The 22,547-nt window shown below is 37.3% G+C and overlaps 1 protein-coding gene across 2 annotated transcripts in view; it reads left to right on the forward strand.

The window, feature by feature from the left end:
* The first annotated feature begins 853 nt into the window (after positions 1-853).
* The window catches only part of LOC110378958 (cytotoxic granule associated RNA binding protein TIA1), a 46,815-nt gene continuing 25,121 nt past the window's right edge, over positions 854-22,547 (forward strand). For both annotated transcript variants that reach the window (XM_049840230.2, XM_021338423.3), the window contains exons 1-2: positions 854-1,177; positions 19,499-19,558. In XM_049840230.2, the coding sequence (XP_049696187.1) occupies positions 976-1,177; positions 19,499-19,558 (262 nt within the window). In that variant the 5' untranslated portion in view covers positions 854-975. The remainder of the gene's footprint in view (positions 1,178-19,498; positions 19,559-22,547) is intronic.

Below are 22,547 nucleotides of genomic sequence, written 5' to 3' on the forward strand. Positions count from 1 at the left end.
AGTGTTAGATAGCCCATTTATCGAGGAAGGCTATAGGCTACTTTTTATCCCGGTACGGGAAGTAGTTCCCACGGGATGCGGGTGAAACCGCTAGCAGAAGCTAGTATTTGATATGTGTTTCTGTATTTTGTTTTTGGCACTTTTCAAACGTCAAAACAAAAGACAGTCCCCAAAACGCCCGCCCTTCACCACTTCCTATGTGTTTTTGCTGGGAAGAAGAAGTGGCGCAACAAACTCCCCAGCAACACATGTCTATCTGTAGGTTAGAATAACCAGATTTGTATGGTTGGCCTTTTACCATTTCATAGAGCTTATACACTGGGCTATGTCGTCCTATGGATCTCACTATTTTTGATTTGTTGAAACTCTGAATCTGCATTGAAACATATTTATTTTATTTTTGTTTTCGATGAAAAGCCACAGTCTACACTATTTTACTATATTAAACACGACTCGTGTATAAAAAAATTCTGACTATACATTCGAGGACAACTAAATTGAGTCACAAAAATAATCTTTATCAATTTTTTTTTTCAAATTTAAATACTTTTTGATAATCTCTCGAAATATCACGCGCTCTATATAAAACTATTACTTTTATTTTCAAGCAAGAATAATTAACGCGACCCAAAAAAAAACAAATTCCAAACCTAACCTTATTTCGCAATTTCAGATCTACTAATATAACCTAGAGTAAATGTAAAACATAAACAAAAAAATTATGTCAGTGACTAACTATGTGATCTAGCTATCTATTAAAAAAAACGTAGTCTTATATTACTAACCTAAACATACTAATAATATATTTCAAAAATATATTATTACTATAAAATAAAATTACAAAAAAAAAAACATTTTAATAAAAAATTGAAAAAAAGTGTCAGTGACAAAAATCGAACGGCAGATTACGGTGGTTGCAGAAAATGGATTTTTGAACCGACGGCGTAAAAGTTCTGTTGCACGACAGGATCGAAAATGTTAACGATGTCAGCTCTCATGATGCCAGCAGCTACTATGACGACTATGACTAACGCCGGTCCCATACCTGTGGCTGCTGCGACGAAGTTAGAACCGAAATTGTTGCAACTCCCACACCCAGCGCTGGTGCCGCAAATGGCTCAGCAACCACAACCACAGCCTCATCACCATCAGCATCCGCATAATAATAATAAAGTCGGTAAGTACCGTAGTTTAGTGGCGTTTGAGATAGTGTAAGTTCGGGTCGGTTGCAAAAAAAAAATATGATAAATATTTGAGTCAGTTGCAAAAAAAACCTGAAAATTATACGTGAGTGGGGCTCAGAGACATTTAATGATTACTTAAGTCACTCCTTAGTGACGGAATGTCCTACAAATCCTTCACTAAGGAATGGCTTAAGTAACCATTAAATGTCTCTGAGTGGGGACGCTAGTAAAAGAAAGATTATTTAGTATGAAAATAAGTGAAATTTATGTCATAATAAATCAAAATATTTAGGAAATCTGGTGTTGCCATAATTCCGATCGTAACATAGTTGGGAAAAAGATTCGGGAGATGATGATGGTGTTGCCATAATTTTGCAAAACTGACCCGTTTCTTGCACTATTTGTATTTACTGATTTTACTAGATTGAGTTTTGAAAATGTATTAGATACTTCGACAATGCGAGCGTTATGTACGTAAACTTATTTATAAAAAGAAAAATTATTTATTTGTCAAAAAGAATTACAGTAGGTACAGTTTCGGCAGTGACCCTCAAACTAGGCTATGACCTGTATCTTGAAGATCCAATTCAGGTTTATTCTTAAACATAGTATTCCTAAATATTTGACGAACATTAAACACCAAGAGAATAGAACATTAGATAATAAAAAAATGTAGATTCTACATCAACAAATGAGATTGATCGACAGTACAATGTATTTTCTTTTTCAAAACACAAGCTAGTAAAATATTTATGTAAGTAGATAATTGTGTGCAAAATACTGTCTGAACAAAATGTGTCTCTGTGTGTGTGGGTTTAGATACCCATAGTCAGAAAAAAATTGTGTCTCATTTTACTTTGGCCTAAAGTGTGAACCATTTCTATTAAAGCTCTGAAGAAAAGATGTGTCAAAACTTTTTTCTTAAAAAAATCGACTTCTGTCTGTCTGACAAATAGTATGCTGAAAACCACATCAACATCGGTTCAGCTAAACGTGCGAAAATCACGTACAAACATACTCACAGATCTAACTGAGAACTTCCTTATTTTGAAGTCGGTAAAAATTAGATCGTTGAAAAAAATATGGTTACACTTCAGGCCAAAAAATAGGGACACTTTGTTCGACTAAAAAATAGTTTGTTTTTCGTTTGTATTTAGTGGACTGTCAATGTTGTCGTATTTAACTACCTTTTTCCCAGTGTTGGGCAAAAGCCCGCATGTTTTTTTTTACAGGAACATAACTAAATAATAACTTTAGTAAAATTATATAGGTAAAAACTTTTTTTCGTCATAAGTGGATCTCAAAAACCAAAATAAAAAGTTTAAATAAAAAAAACATCATCAATTCAATATAAAAAGTGTATATGCATATTTTTTTATAGATAACGAAATACTAAAGAAACTTGTGACCAGAAAAATACATTTACTTAAATATACCTAATTCAATAGATACATTTAAAATATATTCTGCACTTCATTTTGAGAATTTGAGTGACACAATCAGGTGTCTCGCTCTCTTGTCAAGGAAATGACAGAGACAAAAGACTTCTCGAAGCATCATTGTCGAATATCATGAAATATGAATGAAACCATATTTTAAGATAAGGGTACTTTAACATACATACATTCTGTTATGTCATATTAAATCATTAACTGTTCCCCACGTTTTCGCCCGCTTTCTGATGGAACTACTTCCCGCACCAGGGTAAAAAGCAGCCTTTGTCCTTTCTCAGATTAGGTTATCTGTGTACCAAAATTTCAATTATGTTGATGTAGTTTCGGCTAAACAGCCAGTGAGTACTGTAGCGCGTGGCGCGCTAGGAACCGGGGATCTTCAGGTTATTTAATTAAAACATTCAATAATAACTTCAACTTTGCGTTTATTCGCTGACTGGGGGTGAAGTGACATACTTCAATATAAATCTATTCTATTTCTATTTATATCATTGTCCGGCCAGTATCAATTACAATTAATAAAACCTACTTCTAATCTACTTCAGTACTACATCTCTACAGTACCTATGAAGAGCCTGTTTATTTTTGAAAATGTACCTAAATAACTAATATTAAAATGCTTTAAAGTTTGTTTGTTTGAACACACTAATTTCAGGAACTACTGAACCTATCAAAATCTTTCAGCGTTAGATAGTTACATACTTTATCGAAGAAAACTACAGGCTACTTTTTATCCGGGTGGGCGGAGTTGTTTCCACGGGACGCGAGTGAAACCGCTGGCGGAAGCTAGTTGTTAAATAAAATAAGCAAAGTCTGTTGGTTTATGTAAACAGTAGAAGGATAGAGTAATATTATGCAAGATAGACCCTGGGGTCAATATATTCTAGGGGTCCCAAAGTGCAAAGGTCACTATCCCCTATAAACCAAGCTAAGGAAACGTGTGCAAAGGGTTCTGTACTATTATATATTTTCAAATCAATTTATAAAACATGTACTTATGTAGTTTTAAAAGGCACTAGCAGGTTTAAAAAATCTGGCTTTAGTACATTTCACACACCTTCTTTTACCCACGCCAATTTATTTTTGTATTGCCGAAACTCTTCGACAGATCTGTTAAGAAACCCGAACGCTTCGTTAGTTTACTTGTAACTGACTGTTTTGGCCACCCCCACCATACGATATTTGGCCTAGAAGAAGGCCCCTGACCATACTTGCCTTATGACATCTCCACTAATTTTTCCTTTCTCAAGTGGATATAAAACTTTTTGGGAAATCCCGCTGTGGGTACAGCGTGAGGGAGTGTCAGACTCTTACTGACTAAAACCCACCATGTTCCTTCTCAAACCCTTTATGTACCAGCGCCGCGGTAACTCGCGCGAACAATCCCGCAGCCCCTGGTGAAAATAACATTGACACATAAACATACTCGACAGTAAGGCCCCGTTTGCACATTTTTATACGGAACCCCAATGCGTCGAGAACTAAGTAGGTAATATATCGTACTGTCCCCTCATTAAACGTAATATGTGCCTATTATCACGCACATCACTTTACTAGGATAGGGAGGAAAAAAGCCTTTTTTTTTGTAGCATGAGAAATCATTGGAATCTTCGCAATGTTGGTAAATTTTGACTTTTTATAGCGCAGGCTACTTCTATAGTAATCATCATCTCCCGAGCCTTTTCCCAACTATGTTGTGGTCGGCTTATCGTCTGACTGGATGCAGCTGAGTACCAGTGCTTTACAAGGAGCGACCGCCTATCTGACCTCCTCAATCCAGTTACCCGGGCAATCCAATACGCTTTGGTAAGACTGGTTGTCAGACTTACTGGCTTCTGACTACCCGTATGTCTGCCAAAGATGTTCAATGACAGCCGGGACCTACAGTCTAACGAGCCTTTGGGATACAAACAAAATAAGTTTCCTTCTTATTATATTAATACCGATTGAGCATAAGTGCTTAAATTCAAATACTCTTTCTTCAAATTAAACTCCATTTACTACTAAACAGCCTTTCTCCCCAAAATGTCGGCTATCAGATAAAAAAAAATCTACCAGATAGTTCTAAAGATAGGCGAGTTCAGACGCCGAACAAAGAAAATTATCTTTAATCGCCATCTTTTGAACAAGTCCAAAGGAAAACTTTACTCAACTCTCTCTTGGTCATTAAAAAGTATTTTTCTATAAAGCAAAATTGCGACTCGAAGAAGATTTTTTTCAAAAAATAAATGCAACTTACCAAAATTTTTTTTAAAAAAAGGCAGTGGGTTAGTGAAAGTCGATTTTAATATTTCTGAAAAAGAAAAATTCAGTGACGGGGTCGCTTACACTAGTTTGCAATAAAAACGACCACAATCAAATCTATTTATTTTTAAACGACTTCCAAAGCAGAGGAAGTTCTCAATTCCTCATTTTCTCATTTTTGCAGCAAAATAAATAACATCTAGCTTAAGACATCGACTTCTAAAACCACATCAAATAAAGTTAATATTTCTTTTCAAAATATTTTTTTATTTATTTATTCAATAGTTCATGTACACACAGAATACAGAAAAGAAAAAAAATAGAACAGATAGTACATACGCACAGCATATTTCATGAGAAAATTCTTCCAGCAGGCCCGTTATGGGGCAGTTAGAATAAAATTATTGTTTTCTTGTTTCATAAAGACAAGCAGACCTAAAAATACCAATCACTATATTTGTACGGGAGTTAAAATAACAAGGCTTGTCCGAACACTTTATTTCTCCATAAAAAGGCTGATACAGGCAATTTTATGGTATTTTTATAGCTCAGGTAAAAACGATCAGACATTTTAGTTTGTCATAAATCAAAGTTAAAGCTTAATATCTTTATTTATTTTTTGACAACATCATTTTATGTACCTACCTGTTGAGAAAACTATGAAGAATTATTTTTGTTTGGGAGAGATAGGAAGATTTTTAATTATTTTTAACTATATCTATTTCCCTTTGTATGGTAGTTACAGCCTTCTTATCGTCCCACTGCTAAGCACAGACCTCCTCTCGCACGGAGTGGGATTTAAGAGAAATCACATACACTACAATTTATTTCAAGATTACACTCACGGCCACGAAAACAGGGCCACCACACAACACAAAAAAAAAACATTAAAAATATGATAATAATAATTAAAAACCGCCACACTGCCCTCGCCACACGATATAGGTCGCCGTTATAATTAGTTAAATTTACGATGCTACCGCACCCCGAGGGGGGGCGAGGGGGGGCGAGGTGGGGTCAGGGTGGGGTGTAAAGGGGTGATGGAGTCAACCTGCCATGTAATATGGGCACAGTTATGAGTAGTGTTAGTTGAATTGTGGGAAAAATGTGGTTTTTTGATGATACAATTTTCTGCACGTGGGTTTTTAAAAGAATGTTTGGAAAGACGTGGTAGAGTGTGCACTAAATATTTAAAAATTTTCCGCCTTACCACAAAAACAATTAAACGTCAGTTTAACACAAAAAAATGACAGATTATGACGTTGAAATAAGGTCCATTTTGCAGCCACACTTTTTTAGACAAGTTTTTGACACACGTTAAGTTTTTTTAGTAAGACCATTTTTTAAAACTATATGTTTAAATTGGTTTAATAGATTTAGCGTGTATTGTTAACCTAACACAGATACATATACGATTCAGGCCCATAGACTTAGTATTTCACTGCAGAGAGCACGTTAATGTCGGTCCTGCTTGTGATCTCTCTCCAGTGGTGTCGGATTGTCGTCCCATCGCGCTATGAGAGTGAAGGAATAGTGAGTGCATCTGTGCCCAAGCAAATGTGCCTGCACTACTTATATATTTCCTGCGCAGCTGCAGGTCTTCAGTCCAACGAGGCAGTCAAAAAAAAAAGCTTTATAATATTAGCATATATGATAAGGTTTGTAATTATAGGGATTAATATTACACTAAACTTATAATTACTGGCATACGATATTTTAATAGCGACATAAAAACTTGTATGAAGCTAATTAAGTGTATATGTGATATCATAATAACGAGAATTTTATGTTAAACTGGTTGTATCTCGTGGTTTCACCCGCGCCCCATGGCAACTACTGATAGAATATAGCCTACCAGCTTCCGTCCGAGGGTTCGCCCGCGTCACGTTTGGTTATACCTATCGCGTTTCCAAGAGAACGCTTCAAAAGCCCGGGATAAAAACTATCCTATGTTCTTTCTCAAGGTCAACTCTATCTCTGTACCAAATTTTATTAAAAACAGTTCAGTGAAGACGTGAAAGCGTAACAGACAGACAGACAGAGTTACTTTAGAAGAAGAAGAGTGTAGCTTTTCAACAGCGAAAGATTTTTAAAAAAATCAGTTCAATTGTATTGGAGGGTTTAGGGTACTAACAAACAGATTCCCCTTTATTACGAACCCGCGTTCTGTGCTAACTATTTCCCGTACCCGGATAAAACAGGCTAGGTATGGTATGTCACTCAGGGATAATGTAGCTACCAGGCAGTGAGAGCATTCTTCAAATCTGTTCAGTAGTTTCGAAATCTTTACACAACAAACAAAAAAATATTTCCTCTTTACCATATTAGTATAGATAACTGACACGAAAAAAACTATACTAAAGCATTTTTTGTCAAAACCCAGACATGAACCATTTGGTTAAAATTATAAATTAACTTAACTGGGCGTGCCTGCGTGTTTGTACCGAGTTAACTTGTAACTGACAGATATAATATATGTTGTTTTGGTTAGAAGGTGATCCTTACTCATGTTATGAAATAATGCGAAAGTGTATTTGTTACGCTTTCACGAGAAAACGGCTGAACCGATTGAGATCATATTTGGCATGGATGTATGTGGTTATGGGGTACTTAGTTTTCTCGGCTGGACGAATTCGCGACGGCAATGAATCCCTACTAATATTATAAATGCGAAAGTAACTCTGTCTGTCTGTTACGCTGTCACGTTTAAACCGCTGAACTGATTTTAATAAAATTTGGTACAGAGATAGAGTTGATCTTGAGAAAGAACATAGGATAGTTTTTATCCTGGACTTTGAAGAATTCTCTTGGAAACGCGATATAACCGAACTATACGCGGGCGAAGCCGCTTCTGGGTATTTTTATAATATGTATGTTCCTTCCATGTTTGCATATACGTAACCAAGTAACTATCCAAAATTCCGTGCAAAAATACAACCTTAGTATGTATAAATACTAAATAAATAAATACATACAATACAGATTTGTCAGTCATTCGTTGAAACAAAACACGGCCGTCACGCGCCGGTCAAAAATCAATACTGTACTGGGATTCTATAAAACTCGATCAACAACTCGCATTTCACTTCGATTCGTAATGTCATTTCATACTTTAGGGGAGGTAGGGGAGGGATGGGCACTTTTTCACAATTTATTGCATAAAAAATCAGATTTTACAGATCATTATCAACTTTTATTGCCATTTCTTATATTCGGCTAGATATAATGAAAGAGCTTTCCTAAAAATTACAATCAGTTTCAACATTACGAGATATTTAAATGGTTTTATTTAGCTCACCCCGTTTGTTTTATTATTTATTCTTGGATCAAATTTAGTAATTCAAATTTCACCCTCTTCCTGTCAACCGATTGGTCTGAAATTTTGTATACACCTTTAATTAAATCCAATATGGCCGCCGGCACAAAATGGCACAGCCCCTCAATATGGGTATCAAATGAAAGGGCTACACAAGTAGAATACTGTCAGCAACCCAGCGGGCGCAACAGGGCCAAGGCCTGCCTGCACGTCGATTCTATAAAATTCGAACAACAACTCGCATTTCACTTCGCTATTCACTCTCACTTCGCATTCGATTCAGAACGACCTTGATTTTGCATTCTGTAAACATCACCTAATCACTTGCGAAGTGAAGTGAGCTCGACATCGACCAATGCTGTGCTAGTGACTTCCCACTCGACAAAATGTCAACCGAGATTAATCAGTTTTAATTTTATCAGTTTTGACACAGAATTTTAGCTAAATATGATGTTTTAGTTATAATTTGTTATTGTAAGGAATTTGAGGCAGCTTTTAAGTATAAAATAAACAGAAATCTCTAAATTCGTGCTGTGAATATAATCTATGCTTACCCTACGAAAAAATACTGACAGCGCCAATTTGCCTTTCTTGCTGATTTTGAGGAAACCTTATATATTTTTTACTACGGCCGGATTGTTCAGAGCTTCCACTACTTCATTTATGCAACGAGATGCAGACGGTTGCGGTAAATAAGTTCTGATGCCCTCTTTAATAACCTTCTGGTAACCGCCACTAGCCAAGAATGATAAAGTACATAGTATCTGTGAAACAATAAATCAATAAAAAATGTAATACCTACTTTATCTGGATTTAGTGAAAACAAAATTGAGACCAATTTGGTTATTTTCATGCTTAAGAGAATACCAATATTATAACTGAAGTACAGAGTCTTTTGAAAACATATCAGCTGGCGGGGAAACCACATAAAGGGAATACTCCTTATTAAGAACTAAGTGTTTTTCTTATTATTGTGTGCTTGATTACAATTTTTCAACTATAAACTGTGTCAATACTTACTTTTACACGAGTTGTAAGTCCTTTGCCTCGACGTTTTGTGGGCTTTATCAGGGCAGTAAATCAGACTCCAGTTGGTCAATTAGCTCCTTTGACAATCTATATATGCTCACATAGTCATCATCGCGAGTTAATAAAGATAAACTACGAATTCTAGCAGATTGTTGACGCTTTTCTAAATTATCTAAAGCATGAGCTTCTTCTAATAAAGATTTAAGCAAAAACATTCTAGCCATCGTTAAAGGTAGGCACTTAATCACTTTAAAACACTTAGAACTTTATTTAAACACTATTTTAAATATAATAGTCTCTAGATCAAGTTGGCAACGGTACCTGAAACAAGATTCTATAAAGGATTTTTCGCGCAGATTTATAACCTCACAAATTTTCACTGACGAAGAAGAGCAAAATTTACAAATTATACATTACATGGTATGTCCAAGCCTCCCTACCATAGGGAGCATTGGACACTTTGACTTAGTTTATGAAAAAAAATCGGTAAAAACTTTTAAGTTAAACGGTTTTATCTTATGTGCACTGAAAACTAGAAAATAAAAATAGTTACTTACCTGTCAACCTACGTAGGTGGTCCCGGTCATATTAGACTAAAATAAAACGTGGGGCCCATTAACTATTGCTGTAGTACTCTCTTCTAAAGGTATAATAGGTGTGGATTGCATCGACTTACTATAATTGTAACTGGAGATTTCAATCAATAATTAATAATAGAAAATACACATACCTTTCATTAGTTTTCTCTTTATAACGATCCGAAACCGCAACAAAATATTTAAGTACTTTTACGAGTGTTTGTTCTTGACAACTCACAGAAATGACAGATAGTCTATGGATGAACACCGTTACCAGTCGGTAACGTAAACTACCCAATAAAAAAAAACAAAACTATGATCAGAAATCAGAATAAAAGGACCCCCTTTATTCTGATTTGATCATGTCTCCCAACTGCCCATCTCTCCCTACCTCCCCTATAGATAGACAGATTTTGACAGATCTGTCAAAATCTCGACTTTGATTTAGTTCAACTTGTCAACACGCTCGATAGTGAAGCGCTAGTGTAGTTTGACAATGTCAATCACGAAATTTTAAGGTAGAATTCCGTGGGTCGCGATTGTCGCAGCCGCGCGCGACAAAAATCAACCTATGAAAATGTATGGCACCGCTGCCGAGGGCTGCGACAGTCGCGCGCGGACGACGAATTTCGTGAGCCGCTCGCGGCCGTACGCTTCTCAACATGGTCTAGCGCTTAATAACATCTATAGAATTTTGGTAAAACCAGAATTAAATTTTTGACAATGCCGCGAGCAGCTTACGAAATTCGTCGGCCGCGCGCGACTGTCACGGGCCTCGACAACGGTGCCATACATTTTCATAGGTTGACTATTGTCGCGTCCACGGAATTCTACCTTTAGATCGAAGTCGAAGTGAGAGTGATGTCGAAGTGAGTTGTGATATTTTATAGAATCGACATGCAGATAGCGAACCGCGACGGAGTATGTGTATGTATGTAGGATTTTAATGAGAGGACCCTGTGTTTGGGATGTGTAGTTAGATAAATTATTGAATGGTTTCAATGTTTACACAAATGTTTCATTATCAATATCTTACTTTAGGTCCTGTTCTGCATTTGAGTAGGCACTCAACTAAACCATTTTTATAGGCATTTTAGAGTACTTGCATATACCCGATATTTGGCAATTTTATTATCTACTAGCCGTTTTCCCGCGGTTTCACCCGCGTCCCGTGGGAGCTACTGCCCGCACCGGGACAAAATATAGCCTATGTTACTCGCAGATAATATAGCTTTCGAATGGTGAAAGAATATTTAAAATCGGTCCAGTAGTTTTTGAGTTTATCCATTACAACCAAACAAACAAACAAAGTTTTCCTCTTTATACTACCATTCATCTTCATACTGATTTATGAGCCCAAACAAATAATCGGCTGACTAAAAGTTGCAGTGTTTGGGTAGGCTTTTAGCTTTACCCACTTATTAATATTAATTAAATCACCTGTTATACATTTATATCTCTCTACAAATCAATTAATATATTAAGTTTGGAAAAAAAGCCACTCGAAAAGGTTTGCCTCCACTTATTTGTAGTAAAAAACTCGCGATCGCCTATAAATTGAAACGTTATACAAAAACAAAAGAAATTTTTAATGAAAGCTGCGATAAGCTGCTTTAAAATCTATATGTATTCACATATGTACGCCACAATAGCCGGTCCGTATTAATATTGGTCCATACCACGGAGTAATACACGAGCAGAGATACCAAAATGACTGGGCTGCGGGATTGTTCGCGCGAGTTACCGCGGCGCTGGTACTTATAGGGCTTAAAAAGAACATGGTGAGGTTTAGTCAGTAAGAGTCTGACACTCCCTCACGCTGCACCCACAGCGGGAGCCGTCATTTGAAATGTTTCACAAAAAAAAGAGATGGCATAATGCAGGTAGGTCAGGCTCCTTCTTCTAGGTCAAATACGTAGGTGACCAAAACAATCAGTTACGAATGAAATAACGAGTCGTTTAACTTCTTTGAGACTTCTATCAACCATTTTTGGCATTACGAAAATTGGTAGGCTCCAGAGAAGGCTTATAAGAGCGAAGTCAGTAACATTCCTCGTCCCCCTCGCCCCGCATGTTGTCGCTACTTTCTTAGGAGATTTTGCGTTATGACATCTCCGCTAGTCATTTTGTAATCTGTGATTCACAATTGCCGGTATTAATATTTCTCTGTACCATTGAATATGGTTTAAATATTTAAACTTTATGCATAAGTAATAGTCGTTTAATTTACTAACCAGTACGTTTTGACTGTTTCAAAAGACCAGTAAGTCTGACACCAGTCTAACCAAGAGGTATCGGGTTGCCCGAGTAACTGGGTTGAGGAGGTCAGATAGGCAGTTGCTTCTTGTAAAGCACTGGTACTCAGCTGAATCCGGTTAGACTGGAAGCCGACCCCAACATAGTTGGGAAAAGGCTCGGAGGATGATTAGTATTAGGTCGACCTGTATGTAACTATATGTAATGGAATCTAAGGTAACTAATTAAACCATCTTCCAAGGATCTTAGCGTCATGAACATTGTCAGCTGTATGTAGTTCTGATGACAATACAATAATATGGTACTGTCGAATTGATCTGAAAATCGTGGTGGCCTAGTGGGTAAAAAACCAACCTCTCAAGTATGAGAGTGTTCGATTCCAAATCAAGCAAGTACCAATGAAACTTTTCAAGGTTGTATGTACTTTCTAAGTATAACTTGGACACAAATTACTGTGTTTCGGATGGCACGTTAGACTGTAGGGTCCCGGCTGTCATTGAACATCCTTGGCAGTCGTTACGGGTAGTCAGAAGCCAGTAAGTCTGACACCAGTCTCACCAAGGGGTATTGGGTTGCCTAAATTGAAGTACATAGATCTGACAAATGCTATGCTGAAAGCCGCATGAAAATCGGTTCAGGCAAACGAGATAATCGCGCACAAACATAGAAGTACATACATACAGGTAAATAAAACCTACTTTTTTTTTAAGTCCGTTTAAAAACCCTCGAAAAATGATTGCAAAATCATCAGGAAAAGTCGCTCCAATAATTTTTAAGCGAGGGTAGTCTAAAATTATAATATTATCCTTACTTTACAACCAAAGGGTCTTATGTACCTGTGCCGAAAATTTAATCCACCGTGCTTTTGCTGGTTGCTATCCGGTAAACCTGCATTCAAATTTACACCTTCACTGCATAGGTTTAAAGCTCAAATTCCTTCAGCTAAACCCACCCCTTGAAAATTTTGTACTGCACTTCATACGAATTTAGTCTTTAAAGCTTAGGGGATAAGGTTGAAAATAAGGTTGCTATGTAGGTGGGGTTTTGTTCAGAGATATACAGTGTGAATTTTTTATGTCGTAACTTCGGGGATCTTAACCAACACAGAAATTGGAAGTCATGCAATTTTCCTTGGCTATAGTTTATTTATGGCTTTTTAATGCTTTAGTTTGGGCGTTTATTAGAGAACGTAGTTTCCTTGTGTTAATTTTGTAAGTTTAAGTTTAGGCTTTATTTTGATAGTTATGTAAAAAAGTTTTGTCAATCAAAATAAGGTTTAACTTAAACAGAATGGTGTATTTAGTAACCAAGAATAATATAATTTATTTCTTTCCTAACAACTAATATATTATCATCATCTACAGAGCCTTTTTCCCAACTATGTTGGGGTCGGCTTCCAGTCTAACCGGATGTAGCTGAGTACCAGTGCTTTACAAGGAGCGACTGCCCTGCCTGACCTCCTCAACCCAGTTACCCGGGCAACCCAATACCCCTTGGTTAGACTGGTGTCAGACTTACTGGCTTCTGACTACCCGTAACGACTAATATATCCTATCAACTAATATAATAAAGAGAAAACATTTTTTGTTTGCTTATTTGTGCCCTGAATACTCTGAGACTACTGAACCGATTTGAAAAATTATTTTACTGTTGGAAAGCTACACTCTTCCTGAGTAACAAAGGCTATATTTTATCTCAGTACGGGCAGTAGTTCCCAAGGAAACCGTGAGATAACGGCTTGTAAGAAAAAATAACAAAACCAAATAAAGACATATCAATAAGTACCTACAAAATAATAAAACCCAGCATTCAAAAACGAGCTGAATTTTAAATAATTTCGCATGAATAGAGAACCATTTCAGAGCACCCTGTATAATATGTAAATTATAACATCAACCGGCGCTCGGTTCGTTAAGCCATCCTTTTACCACCACCCTGTATAAGTGACGGGAGCGAGCGGAATCACCCTGTATGTGATAAAAACCTTTTACGCGTAACGTTTAATAGTTTTTCGGAAAGCACTATTAACTGTAGGTCCCGGCTGTTTGCAAGTTTGTATGTACTAAGTATATCTTAGACACCATTGACTGTGTTTCGGATGGCACGTTAAACTGTAGGTCCCGGCTGTCATTGAACATCCTTGGCAGTCGTTACGGGTAGACAGAAGCCAGTCAGTCTTACCTAAGGGTTGCCCGGGTAACTGGGTTGAGGAGATCAGATAGGCAGTCGCTCCATGTGGCACACTGGTACTCAGCTGCATCCGGTTAGACTGGAAGCCGACCCCAACATAGTTGGGGAAAGACTCGGGAGATGATGAGTATCGTGTTACCCGGGTAACTGGGTTGAGGAGGTCAGATAGGCAGTTTCTCTAACAAACAATACCAATCCATATAAACACACTTTTACATACATATAGATATTATTTATTTACGTCCCACTCCCGTACTCTGCAAATTGAATCCCGCACAATCGATATATGGAATCCCCTTAAATCGCTAGAGGGGCGCTCACTCCGGGATTGCAGCTTAAATCCCGGGCACCTCTATTATATGGAGTAGCTAGTAAGGAGTTTAGATTTCAAAGGGGCTACGTTGGTATTATAGAAAGGTACTTTTTTCTGACTCATCTGGCTAGCCTTTTCCCAACTATGTTGGGGTCGGCTTCCAGTCTAACAATATGCAGCTGAGTACTAGTGGGTCACTTGGAGTGACTGCCTATCTGATTTACTCAACCCAGTCACCCTGGAAACCCTCGTTAAGGCTGGTTGTGAGACTTTCTAGCTTCTAACTACCTGTAACGACTGCCAAACATGTTTAAATGACAGCCGGGACCCACAATGCTTACCGACAAACAAATTCTATAACACTTTACCGAAAGTGGTTCAAGATTTTTAGGTGTGTCATGTAATCACACTTGAACGGGAAATTCACTCAAAAAACAATAGTAATTTTGGCGTGAAAGCACAACATACAGACAAACTTACTTTCGTATTTATAATATTAACAGGACTAGCTGTTTTCCCGTGATTTCATCCGCGTCCCGTGGGAACTACCGTGGCCCGTACCGGGATAAAATATACCCTATGTTACTCAGGAAGAGTAGGTATAGCTTTCCAACAGTAAAAGAATTTTTCTAATTGGTTCCGTAGTTTCGAAGCCTTTAGGGCCTTTTATATTGATGATGATGATTTCCTCCTAGCTGAATATCGGCCACGGCGGCTGTTCTCATTTAAGGAGATCAGCCAGCTGCGCAGGACATATTATAGTGCACGCACATTTGCTTGGACACAGGTGCACTCACTATTCCTTCACTCTCTGCGCGCGATGGGACGACAATCCGACACCACCGGAGAGAGATCGACATTTAAGTGCTCTTCGATTATATTAGTATAGATATAGGAAGATAATTACATCGCCCCAAAGATATTTAACCCGAGCTATTATTTGAACAAAAATAATATAATTTCTGTATATAATAATTGAATATTAAATTAGATACGTTAATTTGCTTAAAGCTAATTATACTTAATTATTATTAATAGTAATATAACGAGATCCTGAGTAATTGGAAATGTGTGGAAATCTTTGTATAATAATTATAGTTAAATATTTGGTTAATATCCTTGTAATATATTTTACTTTAGTATATGAGCAGAGCTAACCTTTGCATGCGGTTTTTAATTAATAAATTAATAGTTAAGACTTTCTTTTTCCCAACTATGTCGGGGTCGGCTTCCAGTCTAACCGGATGTAGCTGACTACCAGTGTGCCACATGGAGGGACTGCCCTAACTGACCCCCTCAACCCAGTTACCCGGGCAACCCGATACCCCTATGGTTAGACTAGTGTTAGACTTACTGTCTTTTGGCTACCCGTAACGACTGCCAGGGACGTTCAATGACAGCCGAGACCTACAGTTTAACGTGCTATCCGAAACACAGTCATTGGTGTCTAAGATATACTTAGAAAGTACAGACAAACTTAGAAAAGTTGCATTGGTACTTGTCTGACCTGGAATCGAACCCGCGTCCTCATACTCGAGAGGTTGGTTCTTTGCCCACTAGGCTACCACAATTGTCTTTCAAAAACTTTTAATGCTTTGTGCCCTTTACTGTGCCCACACCAATTCCTTCGCGAGCCCTAACTATCGAACAATCACACAGAAGCTAACACCCTAATTAGCCCACAAACACACACACACAACACAGGAGCATTTTCAAAAAAACAAAACACAATTCACCTTCTATTTTCAAAGAAAAAAAGCCGCGTCGTTTTCGCGCCTGCGCTTTAAATAGCTTCATATAAGAGAGTGACATGGAGAACAAAATGACTATCGGAGATATCATAACGGAAAACCTCCTAAGAAAGTAGTGAAGGCACGATAAACTGGTCCCGGCTGTTATTTGAACATCTTTGGCAGTCGTTACGGGTAGCCGGAAAGTTTGACTACTAGTCTAGTGTACCAAGGTGTATGGTTGTCACAGAGAAGGCACGTTAAATTGGTTGGTCCCGGCTGCCATTTGTACAACTTGTAGTCAAAGGCCAGTAAGTCTGACAATAAATACCGAGTTGCGCGGGTAACTGGGCTGTGGAGGTCAGATAGCCAGTCGCTCCTTGTAAAACACTGGTACTCAGCCGCATCTTATTAAACTGGTAGACAACCCCCAACATACATAGTTGAAAAAAGCTAAAATGCGGGTGCTCGGGGGATGAGGAACGTTACTAGCTCCGCCCTCCTCCGCCTTTTTGAAACCCACCCAATCCACCAATCTTTAACAGACATCCAAAAAAAACAGAACGCCTCATTAGTTCCTAATATAGACGTATAATTACGCCCATCATTTATATTTGACCTACAAGAACGCGCCTGACCTACCTGCCTCATAGCCACTCCACTATATTCCATCCTCTATGTTCTGTGCCTTTTTAAAAGAGAAAAGGCACAAATCCAGTGTGCCTTTGTCAAAGAAAAGATTCCCAGCGAAACATTAAAAAAACAAAAGCTTTAAGAAAAAAATACGACTGAAATGTACGTCCTGGCGTGGTCCAACGGTTTGTGGGGGTTAAGACATGAGCGGGGAGCGATTTCAGATAAGATTTTTTGTTTTGGAGTACTACTCTAGCTCTCTGTTTTGAAAAGTACTGACCCACGTATTTCAATGGTTGTCGTAAGAAACCACGGTTCCCAAATGTTTAAATTTTAGCCCAATGAAATGTCTGTTGGAAGAATATGAATTTTGGAAAAAAATATAATGCAGGAGCATATTGAAGCACCTTCATTGAATAGCAAAAAAATATAATGACAATATCTTATATCCATAATTTTTTGAAACAAAGAGTATAAATATAAAACAATGTCTGACTTTTGGAATCGTACATACATGCATTTTAAATTGAAAACATTAAAATTGCAGTTATTTGGTAAATATTACAATAATTGCAAAGGCTGTCATTTGTATAGCACAGTATTCTGGCAGTAGTTATGAAAACTCAGAAGTTAGAAAAGTCTGATAACTTGCTATAAAAAAGTATCGAGTTGCCCAGATAACTGAGTGGGTAAAGAAACAACCTCTCGAGTATGAGAGCGCGGGTTCGATTCCAGGTCAGTCAAGTACCAATGCAACTTTTCTAAGTTTGTATGTACTTTCTAAGTATATCTTAGACACCAATGACTGTGTTTCGGATGGCACGTTAAACTGTAGGTCCCGGCTGTCATTGAACATCCTTGGCAGTCGTTACGGGTAGTCAGAAGCCAGTAAGTCTAACACCAGTCTTACCAAGGGGTATTGGGTTGCCCGGGTAACTGGGTCGAGAAGGTCAGATAGGCAGTCGCTTTTTGTAAAGCACTGGTACTCAGCTGAATCCGGTTAGACTGGAAGCCGACCCCAACATAGTTAGGAAAAAGGCTCGGAGGATAATAATTTTATATTCTGACATATGAAAAAGTATTTTCTTTTAATAAAATCGCCTTAATCGTATAACTTGCACCGCCCGACCCTTACGAATACTTGCCTCAGAAAGACAATTTAATTGAAATTATCTTCAAGGAAAGGACACACAATTTGTATATTTTGTTTGTATACTTTTTATATACATGTATACTTTCATACAATAAGTACAGAAGTTCTTAATTTAATTTTGAATGAATATAATTGAAGATAGGAATATGATATCGGGGTTTTTTGGTAGCTGTTTTAATATTATAAAAGCTGAAGAGTTTGATTGTTAGAAAGCAATAATCTTTAGAACTAGGTGTCCTATTTGAGAAATTATTTCAGTAATAGACAGCCCATTTATCGAAGACTAGTTCTTGCTAGAGGTTTTATCCGCATCCCATGGGAACTACTGCCCGTACCGGGATAAAATTTAATATAGCCTATGTTACTTGGGAAGAGAGTAGGTCTTTAATAGTGAAAGAAGAATTTTCAAATCGGTTGAATAGTTTTGGAGCCTTTAAGGTACAAACACACAAATGTTTCTTCTTTCTTATATTACTGTAGTAGACTATCTGTTAATCTCTCCCCGGTGGTGTCGGATTGTCGTCCCACCGCGCTATGAGAGTGAAGTAATAGGGAGTGCACCTGTGTCCAAGCAAATGCTCGTGCACTATAATATGTGCTGCGCAGCTGGCTGATCTCCTTAAATGAGAACAGCCGCCGTGGCCGAAATCGGCCGTGGACGCCATTATTAGTAGACTACCTTTAGGGTGTTTTTTATCCGGGTGTACAGAGTAGTTCTCAGGGTACCTACACGGATAAAACCACTTGCAAAAGCTAGAATTTAATCTAAAACAACGAAAAGTTAACTTTAAATCAATTACATAAGCTCTTAATTACAAAAAACTTAACCACCAAATAAAATCACAAACCAAATTAAACTCTATTACCACTAAAATAAGGTTTCCAATCCCAAAGCATGGTATTTGTGTCCTAGCTAGTGAATGTTTAGACTTAGCACAGATATTTTATCCTACGAAAGCGGATGATCCTTACCTGTGTGTGCAATGTACATACAACTTGTGTTTGTGTGACTCGGCCCGAATAAACATGTACAGTTATAAAGCTACCTACTTATAATCATCGGCACGAATCTTGAGCGCTGACCTTTACCTGCACAGAAATGATTTTTTGGGTCCCTTTGTGGTATGAAGTGAGGCGCGGGGGCGGGCTAAAGCGGTGATTGGCCCGCAGCGCTTCGCGTCATAGCCGTCACTCGGGATTGGTTCTATGCTAATAAATCACTTCTGCGCAGGTGAAGGTCAGCGCTCAAGATTCGTGCCGATGATTTTATAAGAGAATATATGTAGTGAGCACTCACACAAACACAGTGTAGATGTATATTTACACACACAAGCATGGTAAACCCGCGTTCGTGGGGTAAATTGTCTATAAGTGTGTATTTTCAAGTTGGTATAATATGTCAGTTGTTTTTTACCCAGGATGGGAGGATATGCGTCGATCCGGCCATGCATGGAATCAGCATGGATTATCAGTCCAAGGTACTCACACATTCATACTAATTTACTCTATTTTCCCCTTTAAAAAACCTATCTGCCGAACCTTTTCTTAACTATCTATAGACTTCTATAAAAATGTTGACTCTCATCTGTCGAGCCTTTTCCCAACTATGTTGGGGTCGGCTTCCAGTCTAAACGGATGCAGCTGAGTACCAGTGTGCCACAAGGAGCGACTACCTATCTGACCGCCTCAACCCAGTTACCCGGGCAACCCTTAGGTAAGACTGACTGGCTTCTGTCTACCCGTAACGACTGCCAAAGATGTTCAAATGACAGCCGAACACACTAGTTTGTCGTGCCTTCCGAATATGAACCTATCTGTCAGGATATATGTAGAGCGACAGTCTTAGACTGACCCCTCCCAGTGTTGCTAAACCTTATGATCGAATCGTGGGTCTTATGAAGAAGAACTGCCAAGAAACTCCAAAAATAGACATTCTTTTTAGCCACGTTCAGTCAAAGACAATTTCTACTTATGTAATTTTATTTAAAAAAAGCGTTAAGGAAAACCGGCTCATTCGAGCCGATTAGTGTTAAAAAGATTAAAAGTTTGCGCCTAAATCTTTTCTTTAAAGATAAGCTATCTTTTATCTTTACGCTTGTCTTCTTATAAAAAGAAAGTATTTAAAGCCGAGAGCAAAAAATGAAAATGGCTACTAGTGTTTATAAAAACTGTCAAAATGAAAAAACACTGGCATCAAATTGGTCATTTAGAGTTACCGCGGCGCTGGTACATAAAGGGCTTAAGAAGGAACATGGTAGGTTTTAGTCAGTAAGAGTCTGACACTCCCTCACGCTGCACCCACAGAGGGAGCCGTCATTTGATAATTTCGCATATAAAAGTGTGGCTAAGTCATTTGATAGGAGGTGTAAATTATGATTTCAGTGTCTCAACACCTCACAGTGCCTCTCTCAGAATCTCTTTAATATAAATTGTATTTACAAAGACAATAAATAAAATGTTTCAAAACACGCGCAGATAAGTAAAGCAGTCTGTCAAAAGTTCATTGAACCCATCAAACAAAAACTTCGAGCCGTCTCGCGAAACCTACTGTAATACAAAAACACATTTGTAACAATCAACTATTAAACTCCAATGTAATAAAGCCAAAACTTTTAAACAGCTATAAAAAAATACGAAAGAAAACTGCCCAACTCGAGTACTTTGTTAAAGACTTAATATTTTATTCAAAAACGACGGAAATTCCCTTCTCTCTAGACGCCATTTTGAAATTTTGTGACATCGTAAACACACTTGATTAACGTTTTTAACGCTCGACGATAGATGGCGCTTTCACAAGTTATGTCAATTTCAAGGAAAAAGCATTTTCAAGGTTTTTTAGGCTAATGTTTTTGCTGAAATATACGTTACAAGTAAAATATTAAGGTCTAGGTGGCTTCTAAAATATGAACATATGAAGTTAATAACCCAAAAAGCAGGTATTTACAAAGATTATCTATGTTAAAAGGTGATATATTAAACAAACCTGTGCGTGTGATGAGAAAAATTTACAGCCGTATGTAATTCTGATAACAATACAATAATATGGTACTGTCGAACTGATCTGATGATGGAGCCGGAAGATATGAACTGGAACTTCGTGATGGAACATCGTATCATAGCTGTGTTTAGACTTGTTAGAAAGGTCTTGTAATAATTTTTACGAGGGTGTATTTTTGCTACATTTCTATGTTTGTGTGTAAAAGCTATTTCAATATACATTTGAATGTTTTGTATTGTTAAAGTTAACTATTATTTTGTTTACAATGAAGAATGACTGTCAGTTTGATAATGTATTAAAAACTCTTTATTGAATGGATTTGTCTATTTTTACGATTGTTTATAGGACTATCTTTTTCACGCGGCGTTGCTCACTTTTGTTAAACAGTTTCTTTATGTTATGTTTTTTTTTTTGTTTTCTCATTGAGTGAAGTATAGTCAATTGATTAATCAAGAATTTAGCATTGGGTATTAACGTTGGTTGTTTAACCTTTTTGGTTATTAGACAGAAATAAATATGTACGTTAACAGATGTACTAAAACTGCTGTAATTTATTAAAATATAAATTAATCATATCTTTTGATAGAGTGAATCGATTTCGATGAAACAAAAACTAAGTAATACCCCAAGTTACGTAGAATTTTTGCATTGAATTCGTAGATTTTACGTGATTCGTGCACAAATAAACAGATAAACAGACAAAATGATGGAAATGGGTTCTGTTAGTTATCCTTTAACATGCTGGCTATTTTTTTGTCAATTTCTTCAATGTACAAAAATTTATTTTCTACAGATTTATTTTATGTATAGATATATGTTGTGACAAATAATATTTCTTAGCAGGCTTTCGTCATAAAAGCGGTTGAACTAATTCTGATAAAATTCGCTGTAGAACCGGCTTGCAGTCTATAAAAAATAAAGGATAGTTTTTGATTCAGCCTAGCAAATAAAGCATTCACCCGTTTCCTGTTGGAACTACTTCCTGTATCTGAATAAAATATAGAATGTGTCATCCGGGGATAGAGTAACTTTAAAACAGTGAAATAATGTTTCAAATCGGTTCAGCTATTTCAGAGCCATTTAACAAAAAAAACCGGCCAAGTATGAGTCAGACTCGCGCACGAAGGGTTCCGTACCAGAGCAAAAAAATCACGTTTGTTGTATGGGCCCAGAATATTTATTTTAATTCTAGTTTTCAGGTTTTTTTCTTATAGCGGTAACAGAAATATACGGAACCCTAAAAATTTTTCCTATGTATTATATAACTCTAGAAGAATCTTAAAGACTAGCCTGGATAAAGTATAGCCACTCGGGAATAATCTAGCTTCCCAAATGTGAGAGTACAACTGGCGAATGCTTATTGTGCGCGTGCAGTCACGGCAATGGTTTGGTGAGCCTCTTTAGCGCAACAAATGCAATGAAAATCTTATAAGTAGGTACCTACCTTATAAGTCTTATAATACGAGCTG

Source organism: Helicoverpa armigera, chromosome 31, assembly GCF_030705265.1.
Source record: "Helicoverpa armigera isolate CAAS_96S chromosome 31, ASM3070526v1, whole genome shotgun sequence".
NCBI classification, from domain to species: Eukaryota; Metazoa; Arthropoda; class Insecta; order Lepidoptera; family Noctuidae; genus Helicoverpa; species Helicoverpa armigera.